This window comes from Hemicordylus capensis, chromosome 1 (assembly GCF_027244095.1).
Source record: "Hemicordylus capensis ecotype Gifberg chromosome 1, rHemCap1.1.pri, whole genome shotgun sequence".
In the NCBI taxonomy this organism is placed as follows: Eukaryota; Metazoa; Chordata; class Lepidosauria; order Squamata; family Cordylidae; genus Hemicordylus; species Hemicordylus capensis.
In genome coordinates, this window is record NC_069657.1 from 387,300,286 (window position 1) to 387,312,357 (window position 12,072).

At 42.6% G+C, this 12,072-nt stretch overlaps 1 protein-coding gene across 3 annotated transcripts in view; it reads right to left on the reverse strand.

Moving 5' to 3' along the window:
* Positions 1-275: 275 nt before the first annotated feature.
* ADSS2 (adenylosuccinate synthase 2) overlaps positions 276-12,072 on the reverse strand; it is a 58,471-nt gene continuing 46,674 nt past the window's right edge. For all 3 annotated transcript variants that reach the window (XM_053301957.1, XM_053301941.1, XM_053301949.1), the window contains 4 exons: positions 10,069-10,193; positions 3,199-3,296; positions 2,189-2,338; positions 276-1,267 (listed from right to left, as the gene is read on the reverse strand). In XM_053301957.1, coding sequence (XP_053157932.1) covers positions 1,215-1,267; positions 2,189-2,338; positions 3,199-3,296; positions 10,069-10,193 — 426 coding nt within the window. In that variant the 3' untranslated portion in view covers positions 276-1,214. The remainder of the gene's footprint in view (positions 1,268-2,188; positions 2,339-3,198; positions 3,297-10,068; positions 10,194-12,072) is intronic.

The window sequence follows — 12,072 nt, forward strand, 5'->3', positions numbered from 1 at the left end:
CAATGTTATGAAAAGGTTTCTGTACACAAAGGGTCTGAAATTCAGGATTTCTCAGCTTTAAAAAAAATAATGACCAAGAAGGGAGTAGCAGGTTATGATGGAAGAGTTAAACCAGGTCATGAATTATGTTGTGAAAGTTAAATAATGTAGTGGGGAATAAAGTTACTTACGCCTCCAAGTGCTCAGAGAAGTAATCAGCTTAATAGGCATGCATTGCACTCAAAAGGAAGGGTTTTGTAAATAAAACCAACGCACACACAAAACCAAGAGCCATATAAACTTATTGGCTTGGGATATATGCCAATGATATATTCAGGTTTTCAGAGATACAAAATGACAGTAAAGTTTTGTCTTCAATGACTATTTACCTGGGTAGCCCAGGGGTGACCTAAATCTGTTTGCTGGAAACTGATGTGTTCGTACCTTACAAGAAACCACCACTTCTATTCATCTTGTTTCCCATCATCCTCTAAATACTTGGAAATGGATGTATTTGGCAATAGGCTAATGACATAATGGATCATTAGACTGAAGAAAATCTGAAACTCAAGAGTATAATACTAACTAAAAAAACTACTCTTTACAGTAGTGAGCATAACACACCTGAAGCATTTTGATCATCTTCATTTATAAATTAAATTGCTGCACTGTATACATATTAAGCACCCCTTCCAAATTACCAACTCATTATCATAGCAGTTTTAATAAAAACTGTAACAAAAATTTAGAGTTTTCTTCATTGTTATAAAATCATTCCTCTCTTTAATCACACACTATAAGAGCAGCCATACATGTAACAACGGCTTTAGGAGTACAAATGATGATGTAAAACTCTGTGCAAAACTGCATTATTTTAAGCATCTAAAATTTCAGGAAGTAACACCACCAAGCAGAGAGATAACGATGAATGGTCATGAAAGTGATGCCATCTTTGATTTTGAAAGGCGTTGGGAGAAACATCTAGAAGAAAAATCCAATGGCACCATGACAAATCGTGGCAACAATGACAAGATGTCCTGGAATTTGTGAAGTGGTAAGATAAATGATACTGATAAATGTCAATATAACAGTGACTGTTAGTCCAGACCATCTTTAGCTCTATTACATACAAAGTCCATCTTTCCAAAAAACCCCACTGCTTTATGTACTATGAATAGACATAAGAACAAGCAGTCTCTTTGAGGGGTGTGCTTTCTTCCATTTATCCAGTGTCTTTAGAAGAGCTGGATCATTGACTCCCTGGATTTTCCTACACCAATCCATTTAACTGCAAAAAACAAAACAAAAACTTGCTTTATACTTTGAAGGACCGGTTGTCTTACCATATTAAGTATGCTTTAAACGTCAAAAATATTTCCCAAATAAGTAGGTTTTTCAATTAATCATGAAACTGTGCTGGGCAATTATGCAATTTCTTGCTCCTTAAGAAGAATTGCTTAAAAGGCCAGGTTCTTTTTCCAAGCCATTCCAGCAGCCATTACAAAAGCGGCCCAGAGAAACTTTGGGTTCACAGGCAAAACTACAAATTATGCCTACTATATTGCAATATCCAACATACAAAATTTCAGTATTTGTCAAACAAAATCCTTCTTAAAAACTGAAAATGTAAGTGTTAACACCAACTTCTAACAAGTGTGGAGTATGGAAGCAACAGGTTGATCAAGTGATGAAACTGGCACTCTCACTTGCTAAAGCTGAGTGGGGGATATAACTCAACACATCCAATTATGAATGACTAATTTTACTTAATGAACAGTAGTTTCAGGATTCTCCAGTTAATCCAAGTGATATAAAAGGATCTCCTTGATTAATTATTGTTCAAACATTTTTTGTTTTTAGGAATCAAGGTAGTGAAATAATCTGGAAACAAACTAGCTTACAAACAGAAGTATTACACTGATTTCGAGAATGCTCAGATTCCTTGATCTATCATTTTCACCAAGTGTGACTTGTACAGAGTGATTATGTCTAGAAATATCTACACAAATTATTAACTGTTGTATATTTGTGTGCAGACCCTCAGAGTACCTTCACTCATTTACACTTTATAGACTTACAGATACACTTTAAAGATGTCTGCAAAGGGGCTGGAAGTAACATTTATTAAGTAGTTTTCAGTACGTAACACATCGTTTGAAAAACTTTTGTTTCCAATGAGTCACTTCAAGATTCATGGTGCTTTACTTACCTGGAACACCTAACTCCATTTCTATGAATCTGACATAGTTTTGTGCATTTACAGGCAGTTCATCAAATGTTCTGGCGTTTGATATGTCTGTGTTCCATCCAGGGAGTGTCTCATATTGAACCTCTATTTTATTTAAGACTTCCTGGTTTGCTGAGAAGAACAAGTAGCAACATAAGAACACAAACAAGTTTTATTGTGTTTGTCTTGCTGCTAGTAACTTCAGAACTAAAGACCTGTTTAATAATGCAGCTTGGGGAACTTTACAACCCCAAGTGACCCACAGGATTAAGAGATGTAACACTTTAATGAACGTTCTCTTTTTCAGGATTAGCTATCAACTGCTTATATAGAGATCATATTTTCAATCTCTAAATCAGTTTAAAAAGTATATGCTATACAAAAGTTTGGCTGTCCCAAACAGTTCAGTAAGGATGTACACAAACTGAGATTCGCAGCACAGTCCCAGCACCTTTAACAGGTAGTAGAGCAGATCCATACCTGCTCCTCCACCGCTCGCTGCAGCTTCCTGTTTAGGTGGTGCCCCCCCCCCCCCAGCTGCTACAGTGCGTCGGCAGTGCCACCCCAAGCCGCCCTCACGTGATTGCTGCTAGAGAGGAGCGCCGCCAGCGCGCTATGGCAGCTGGGGCATGTGCCACCTGAACAGGAGGCTGCAGCGAGCAGCGGAGGAGCAGGGACTGTGCTGCAAGTTTCTCTTCGAATCACTATTTGTGCATATAACAAACTGACATCAACTGAGGCTATCCCAAAATCCTTTGCACAGGTGAGATGGAGGAAAAAGGAAGGGGAAGAGCAATTAGCCTGATCTTGCTATTCTGTGTTCTGCAAAGGTAATCAAGAGAAGAAATAATTAATGGTACGTGTTCCAAAACTAGCTGACCACATCAGAGAAATAATTACTATAGCAGAACTGTAGATACTAAAGTGAGTAGGTAGTTCTTATAGAAGCTACACTGTTCTAGCACTATTAATACGTATGAACCCATACTCACCTGGAAAATGAGGTATGATTTTATCATTTATTTTATAAGCAACACCAACTTTAATTTCTGGAAATACATCCAAAATATCCAATTTGGTAAGAGCCAATCTGTTTTAGAATAAAATATTGACATTTTAGTTAAGTACAAGCAATAAACTTCTTAATTAAATGTAGCTTTTGAAAGTTTGACATTTAGTGACAGAGCTAATATGAAAATACTTCATCAAAGCATATGCATTATCAAGAATGCATCAAAAGCATCATATAAATCTGTATAGTTACATCTAAAACACTCACGTCTGTAAAATGGCACACTAGCAGAACATCTGTGTGCCTTACCAAAAGAGTATAGGCACTGATACACATACTGTACTTGGGACAGAACTCCATCACCAGAATAAATAGGATTGCTACAGGGAGCTTGCCCTGTCCCAAGCACTGCAACAACCCAACATCTGAACTGGAGGAAAGAAACCCTTAAAAATAGTATAAGGGCATGGATTTGATTCAAAAGTTGTTCTTTTGTTCCCCAGATCTCTTTGATAAGGTCTCCTGTAACTCCTGTATACCTCCCTCAATCTCCCTTTTCTCTTAAATCCCTTTCACATCTAACGACTAAATCCCTTTCACATCTAATGGCCCTTTCTTATGAAGCAAGGCTGCAACACATGGGGCTTTTTAGTTTAGAAAAAAGACAAATGCAGGGAGACATGATAGAGGTCTATAAAATCATGCATGGTGTGGAGAAAGTGGATAGAAATTCTTCTCCCTCTTCCATAACACTAGAACCATGGGTCATCCCATGAAACTGATTGCCAGGAAATCTAGGACCAACAAACAGAAGTACTTTTTCACACAACGCATAATCCACTTGTGGAATTCTCTGCCACGAGATATGGTGACAGCCAACAACCTTGATGGCTTTAAGAGGGGTTTGGATAACTTTATGGAGGAGAAGTCTATCATCAGCTACTAGTTGGAGGACTATAGGCCATCTCCAGCCTCAAAGGCAGGATGCCTCTGAGTACCAGTTGCAGGGGAATAACAGCAGGAGAGAAGGCATGCCCTCCTGGCTGTGGCTTCCAGTGGCATCTGGTGGGCCACTGTGCGAAACAGGATGCTGGACAAGATGGTCCTTGGGCCTGATCCATCAGGGCTGTTTTTATGTTCAAATGGCTCCAAAAGAATAGCCACAGAATAGTGTCCAGTGAATTTGAGATGTTGATATATGCTGCTAACACAATATTTTAGCAAATTAGTTTGAAGAGGGCTCATCCTTCCCAAGCAGTTTATACCTGGTATACATACTCGTGTATCTGCTCTATAACATTCAAATCTACAATGAAGGTCGCTGATAAACTATAATGCTACATAAAGCAATTTGCTGTAGCATTCAAAAAAACAAACTCTCAACAGTACTGTGAACACGACCAACATTAATATATATAGAAAATCTTTCTAGCTGATCTTCTGATTCAAAGACTCTCAACATAGTAAACAAACACACTAATTAAAACACAAAACAGTACAACTGGAGCAAAAACTATAAAAGCCACAAAATATATAACCACAGAGAAGTAGGCAAGAAGCCAAACACCTGATGAGGCAACCAGGCATTTGCTGCTCACTGGGCACACAAGCAAGGCGACCAGGCAGCTCTTGGATGGGCATTCTAGTGTTTAAGTGCCACAACTGAAAAGGCCCTGTCTCGTAACCATTCGCTTCGCACAAAATAGACACACACAGATCAAGGCTTCTGATGTCGATCCGAGTGCACAGATAGGTTGATATAGGAAGAGATGATCATTCAGATATCCCAGTCTAGTTTATCTGGCATTTAGAGGTGAATAGGCAACTAATAGATGGAAACAATATTGCTGCCATATGCTCCATGCAACGAAGTCCAGTTACACTTGCTGCTGCTCCCAGACACACACAACAGAACTCTTGGGAGCACCACTACAGCAGACAAAAAAACTCACCTGTAACTGATGATCTGGTAGAGATCCGTTGATATCTGTTAGAATGGGTTCTGCACCTGCGCGGAAGCCTCTCGTGTCAAGTTTTTACAGCTCCTTTTCGGCGCCTGCACCCGGTCCCACGTGGCTATTTAAGGTGGGAGGAAGCGCAGGCAGCTCAGTTCCTTGGAGACCACCGAAGCAGTCTAATAGATGGCGAGTTCTACTGGAGAGACCCACGGTCCACTGCAGAGGGAAGGTTAGGGAGGGTCTAATGGATATCAACAGATCTCTACCAGATCATTAGTTACAGGTGAGCAACCTGTTTATCTGGTACGGGATCCATTGACTCCATTAGAATGGATGTTTAGTTAGCTCAGGAAGGAGGAGGGAGCAGTGGGTTATTGTAATACCCTTTTTAGAACACCACTCCCAAAGTTCACCTCTGCCGTGGAGCACAGATCAATAGCGTAGTGCTTCACGAATGGTTCTTCAGAAGACCAGGTAGCAGCCTTACAAATGTCAGGGAAGGATACCCCCAACAGGAAAGCTGCGGAAGCGCCAAACGCCCTTGTGGAATGTGCCTTGACAGATTTGGGGGCTGTTACTTTCTGTATCGAGTAGGCCAGGCGAATGGCCTCCACCAGCCAATAAGACAGACGTTGTCTGGATAGCGCTTGACCCATAGTAGTAATACTAATACAGTAGTGCCAGGAGGACATCCAGCGAATGCAGAGCCTTCTCCAAAGGCGTGGAGGGAGATTTGAAGTAGGTAGGTAGAACAATATCCTGGTTGACATGGAAATCTGAAACTACTTTAGGCACAAAGGTGATATCCAGACGCAGAAGGACTTTATCCGGGTAGAACCGAGCGTATGGCACGTCCATATGGAGGGCAGTCAATTCACTCATCCTGCGAGCAGTGGTGATGGCCATTAAAAAGGTCGCTTTCAAGGATACATGTCTAATTGTTGTAGAATGCATTGGTTCGAACGGTGGTTCTGTTAGAGCCGAGAGGACCAGAGAGATGCTCCAAGGTTCTACAGGCTTGAGTACAGGAGGATATAGATTTGTAAGTCCCCTCAATAAACTTTTACAGGAGGAATGGGAGAACAGTGTCATACCATCTCAGCCAGGGTGTCAAGAAGAGAGAGCTGCTAGGTGTACCCGTATGGATACGTTAGACAACTGTGACGTCTTCAGGCTCATCAGGTAAAGCAAGACCTCCCGTATGGAGGTCTGTTTGGGATGGAATCCACGAGTCTTTGCGTAAGACGCAAACCACTTCAATTTGCTGGCATAGTTAGGCCTCATAGAAGGTTTGCAGTCGTTCAGCAGGATCTTATTTAGCAGGCGGTCCACCACGCTCTGAGTTGCAGTGTGAGAACTTCGGGATGTAACACCTTGCTGCCCTCTTGAATCAGTAGATCTGGGCAGTTTGGAAGTCTCTGGTAGATGTTGGAAGTCAGTTTGAGTAGATGCGGAAACTATGGCTGGCGAGGACACCATGGTGCGATCAAGATGCACCTCGCAGGAGCATTCAAGAGTTGAGCTACTACCCTGCCCACAAGCGGCGGGGGGACGGACACACACACGTACGTATGATGCAGTGCCCAGTCTAGTTGGAACGCATCCCCCAGTGAATGTGCATCGTGTCCCGCTCTTGAGCAGAACAGTCTGCACTTCGCACTCTGTGTTGTAGCGAACAAGTCTATCTGAGGATGACCCCAGAGATCGAAGATTCTCTGGAGGTAACGGTCATTCAACTCCTACTCGTGGTGGTCCATTGAGAACGAGCGGCTGAGACAATCCTCTAGGATATTGCCCGATCCCTTGATGTGCATTGCTACTGGTGTTATACTGTTCTTGATGCACCAATGCCATATCTGAATGCTCAGTGCACAGAGTGAACATGAACCGTCTACGAGGCGTAACTATGCCAGCAAATGGAAGCAGTTGGCAGTGCCCCCCTACCTGTTCAGGTAAGTGATAGCAGTGGTGTTGTCCAATTGTAACTGAACCACACGGCCTCGTAGCATTGGAAGGAAGGCCTTCATGGCTTGAAAAACTGCTAACAACTCTAGAAAATTTATGTGCAGTTGACGTTGACCGCGGGTCCAGAGCCCCTGAGTTGTGGCAGCATTGCAATGCGCACCCCACCTTTGGAGAGAGGTTACCCAGACCGACGGGAGTTGTGGTTGAAATGGCCACATGGCTTTGAGTAGGTTAGGTTGGAGGTTTGTGTCCACCAGGACAGTGACTGCAGGATCGGTGCTGGTACCAGCAAAGTCTTCGTAGGACTGTCCCAGAATAGACTGGACAGGAACCACAGCTGTAGTTTCCTCATTTTCAGTCGTGTGTACCACACAGTTGACCTATAAGAAGCCATCAGACCTAAGAGATGTATGTGTGTCCAGTCGCGTCCTCTTCTGATTGTGGAAACCCCTGGAATGTGGAAGGTGTATTCGTAGTGGAATCCAACATCCTAAGAAGGGGACCTAGAGGGGGCACTTCAACGTCCCCTACGCCAGCATCCTCTAGTGCAAAGGTCATGGGTGCCCGGAACCTAGGGATCACCATGGTGATGTTTGTTGGTGTGTTCAGAGTAGACATTCGGACATCGTCCCTCAATGTCGATGGTGAACTAATAGGGGTTGGTGCAGGCACTAGTTCCCTAGACTTCAGTATCGAGATTGTCAAAGGCAGTATTGTCGATGTTCGAGGTGTCTGCAGGTCTGTTTCTTTCTATGCCGACATTGAAGTCGAAGTCTGTAACTCCTTCGAGGTCAAGAGCACGGCACTCATCCATACCAAAGTTGTCTGTATCGAACGAGGTTCAGGTCTTGGTGCTGAAGCCGTTGGTATCGAAATGCTCGATATCGATGCGGCTGGATGTGGTAAGTTCTCTGACATTGAGTGAAGTGTAGGCCCCGGTATCGAAGGTCCCGATGATGTCTCAGATGGACTTACCTTCGGTGTCGAGGGAAGCTCAACATCCTGAGCCGATCCCAGCGAAGGAGTCGATTCCAACAGTGCGTGCTTCTTCTTTGTTGTGGGGCAAGTCAGAGACGCCATCTTGTCGCCTGGGCCTCTTCGAGGACATAGGGACCTTAGCGGGGGGCGTCGAAGTTTTAGACTGGGCCGGACCCAGGTCCTTCGAGCTGTGTGGCTGTGGAGATTTTGCCACAGAGGTAGGAGCAGCCAACACATCATCATAAATAGACGCCCGTAGGCGGAGCTCACGATTCCTTCTCGTTTGTTTTGAGAAAGATTGGCAAATCTTACAGGCCGAAGTTATGTGGGCCTCGCCGAGACACAGCAAACACAAACTGTGGCGATCTTGAGAGGGCAATTTAGCATAGCATTTAGTGCAACACTTAAAGGTTTTCTTTCCCTTCGGGGCATCCATTTACTCACGAACCAAGTCTGTTGCCGGTAAATCAGTCCAATCTTTCGTCACGTTTATAGGATTTAGAAAACAGCGAAAACAGTCACAGTCCGGGTCAACAGGAAAAGTCAAGAATCCGAATCAGCAGGCAAGGGATAGTCCAAAGTCAGTCCGAGTCAGTAACCAGTAGAAAATCGAAAGAAGAAATTTCCCAAGGAAAGAACACGAAGGAGCCGCGGAAACCGAGTGATTCCTACAGCGGTCGCAAAGGAACTGAGCTGCCTGCGCTTCCTCCCGCCTTAAATAGCCATGTGGTCACATGGGGCGGGGCACATGTGCCGAAAAGGAGCTGTAAAAACTCAACAGCGAGAGGCTTCCGTGCAGGCGCAGAACCCATTCTAATGGATTCAACGGATTCCATACCAGATTTAAGCTAAAACTCAATCTAACAATGCAAAAATTAAACCAGGCTTAAAACAATAGCAGATGCAATGCCTGCTATTATTCCACTCACAGCTCTACAAACCTTAAACTGCTTCTTGTAGTATTTTTCCAAAGAGTGTAAACTTAAGGAATTGCATTTGGGATAGAAAACTTAATCTGATGCAGTTATTCATTTTTAAATCAATGGCTCAAAACATTTCACACAATTAAGCACATATGTTGAGTAGTATCTCTCTTTTCTCCTGGGCATTTTTCACACAGCAGGCTTTACCGTAAGTTTACTGTAAGTTCAAAGTTGCCCCCCATGTAAGAAAGTGCGTTCTTTGTCATGAACCCTGTTGCCTATTAAGATTATCTGGATAGGTTCTGTTATGGTTCCCACTAGCTCGTTTGGTGGCGACTCAGCCCAGACCTTCTCTGGGCTTTGGAATATGCTCCCTGTTGAACTAAGAGTAGCCCCTTCTCTGTCTCACTTTCAGGGCGACTCAAGAAGCACATGTTCTCTCAGGCTTTTAACTGAAAATTTTGAAATCATTTAATGTGCTTTTATCTATGAACTTGTTTTATTTGTTTTGTGAGTTTTAACTGTTTTATACGGTTTTTATATCTGTTGCATTTTCTAATCTGTACCTAGCCGGTACAGAAATTGATAAACATAATAAATAATAAATATTGTTAACTTGGAAACAATGGTTTTATGATTGCAGTATAAATCACATTAGCCTTTTCTGCAGATGTATCACACCGCTCAGTAACAATCAGCTTGTGATATGGTGTGAAACCACAATCCTTTTCACATGTGCTATTGCTAAGCCAGGTATCATCCCTCCTACACATGTGCATTTTATTTTATTGGTGTAACTGCAGAACTTTGTCACCGTTGAATTTTATTTTATTATTTAGCCCAGTTTTCCTCTCTCTCAAGATAGTTTTGATTGTTCTTCCTGTATTCTGAGGTGTTGGCTATCCCTTCCAGTTTTGTCATCTGCAGATTTGATGAGTATTCCCTCAACCCCATCTTTTCTAAAGATGTTGAAGAGTACTGGGCTCAGATATGGAAGTCATCTTGTTTGCATTACAAAGTACTCACGCAGTAAATCCATTGATCATGTGGGCATATCTAAGCAACACAAGGTCCAGCCAACCACATCTTCTCTTGCGACCTGTGGTTACACCAACCTCTTTTCCTCGTGTCTGTAGCAATTCTCCAGTTTCCTAAGGAAATGGATATAAGCATATTAATATCTTGGAGCAGATTTCTTTTTAATTTTGTTTCTATTTATAAGCAACAGAAGTAAGTAAATCCTTTATTACAGTCTTTGACCAGATGCAATACAACATAGTGATACTATAATGCCAGATGTGAAATAGCAATAGGAAATAAAATACACATAAAATTATTTTGAATGGCCTGGCAACTGTGAAAGAACCGGGTCAATCAGCTTACTGCAAAATTGGTTATAGAAATTGCAGTATAAACACCACATGTCCTACTGTCTCTCCCCTTCTTGCACCACAGGGGAAGACACGTTTGTTATATGGCACTTTAGTAAACCTGTCCTCCAGAGGTGCTGATGGAAGCACGTCAAGTTTTGGTACTTCAAACATAAAGAGATACTCAGCTGGGCACAAACAGCGAGTCAATCTTCATGATTTAATTTGTTCAGTGACTATCCCAAGATCTTGTTACATCTAATATACGCTGTTTCAACAAGATTTATGGCCCGCTCATGGTCCAAAGGCATCAAGATTTCAGGTAAAAGCCCATAGGTTAGGAGCTTTCCCATCAAGGTTTATTTCCATGATGACTCAAATCTATCTATCAACATTAGAAGGGCCAGACCTTCAGGGGAAATTCCCCCCGCCCCCCAACCAATAACTAAGGCCATGAGACCAGCACAAGAGTTCACTGTCTACAACCCTACCTCCAAACGCACGGGAACATTGGGAACACACCTAGCCACCTGCAAAACTACCCTCAAAATCTTTGATTGGATAGTCTCTAACGGGGCACAGTTGGCATGGGGGCCCAACTGGGCTCCATAAAGAAGCTGTGATAGAGATTTGGCCTTAAAAGGTTTGATGGCCGCAGGTACATAATATCCTCTTCTAGTACAAAGGTACTTCAGAATAGCAGCCACACTTTGTGCTGAATGAGCTGCATATTCAATCTGGACCTTCTTTCCTCCAGAAGCGTGAAAAACTGCCAGGTATTTAAATGCATTTAACCTGTTCAATTGTTACCAGAAATATTCCACTTTGATTGATACCCTAGGTCTTTTAGCAAAGACCAAGATCTTGGTTTACTGGTAGCTTCACAGTAGTGAGAAAGAGCCTTTAATGCTCTCCTTAACTGAATTAAAGTCTGTGATAAAAATAACACATCATCAGTATTGACAAGAATTGGTACATACCTATCTGCCAATCTTGGAGGATGAAATTCCAGTTTGTCCCTATACTCAACTAAGGAATTAATATGCAGATTAAACAATGTGGGTGTAAGTATACATCCTTGCTTAACTGCATTATGTATAGAAACAGAACCGTACAAGTGGACTTTTGGGTTGCAGAGGACTTGCAAGTGTATATTATCATACAGCTTTCCGATAAAGTGAAGCAATCACTTATCACTCGACTAGCAAGCCAGAGGTTGCCGGTTCGAATCTCCACTGGTATGTTTCCCAGACTATGGGAAACACCTATATCGGGCAGCAGTGATATAGGAAGATGCTGAAAGGCATGATCTCATACTGCACGGGAGATGGCAATGGTAAATCCCTCCTGTATTCTACAAAAGACAACCACAAGGCTCTGTGGTCACCAGGTGTCGAGGACGGCACACTTTACCTTTACCTAACTTCCTCCATAAGATGTCTCTGGAAATGAGGTCAAATGCAAATTTTAGATCTACGAAGGCTGAATATAGGGAGGTTTGGGGTTTGCTAGTATATTTCTCCACCATGTGCTGTAAAACTAGCCCATGGTCCATTGGTGGAGCTGCCAGCTCTAAAACCAGCCTGCTCTTCCACCAGCATGTTATCTTGTCCTACCCAGTCTTGGAGCTTCATATATAAATGTCTAGCACAGAGTTTAT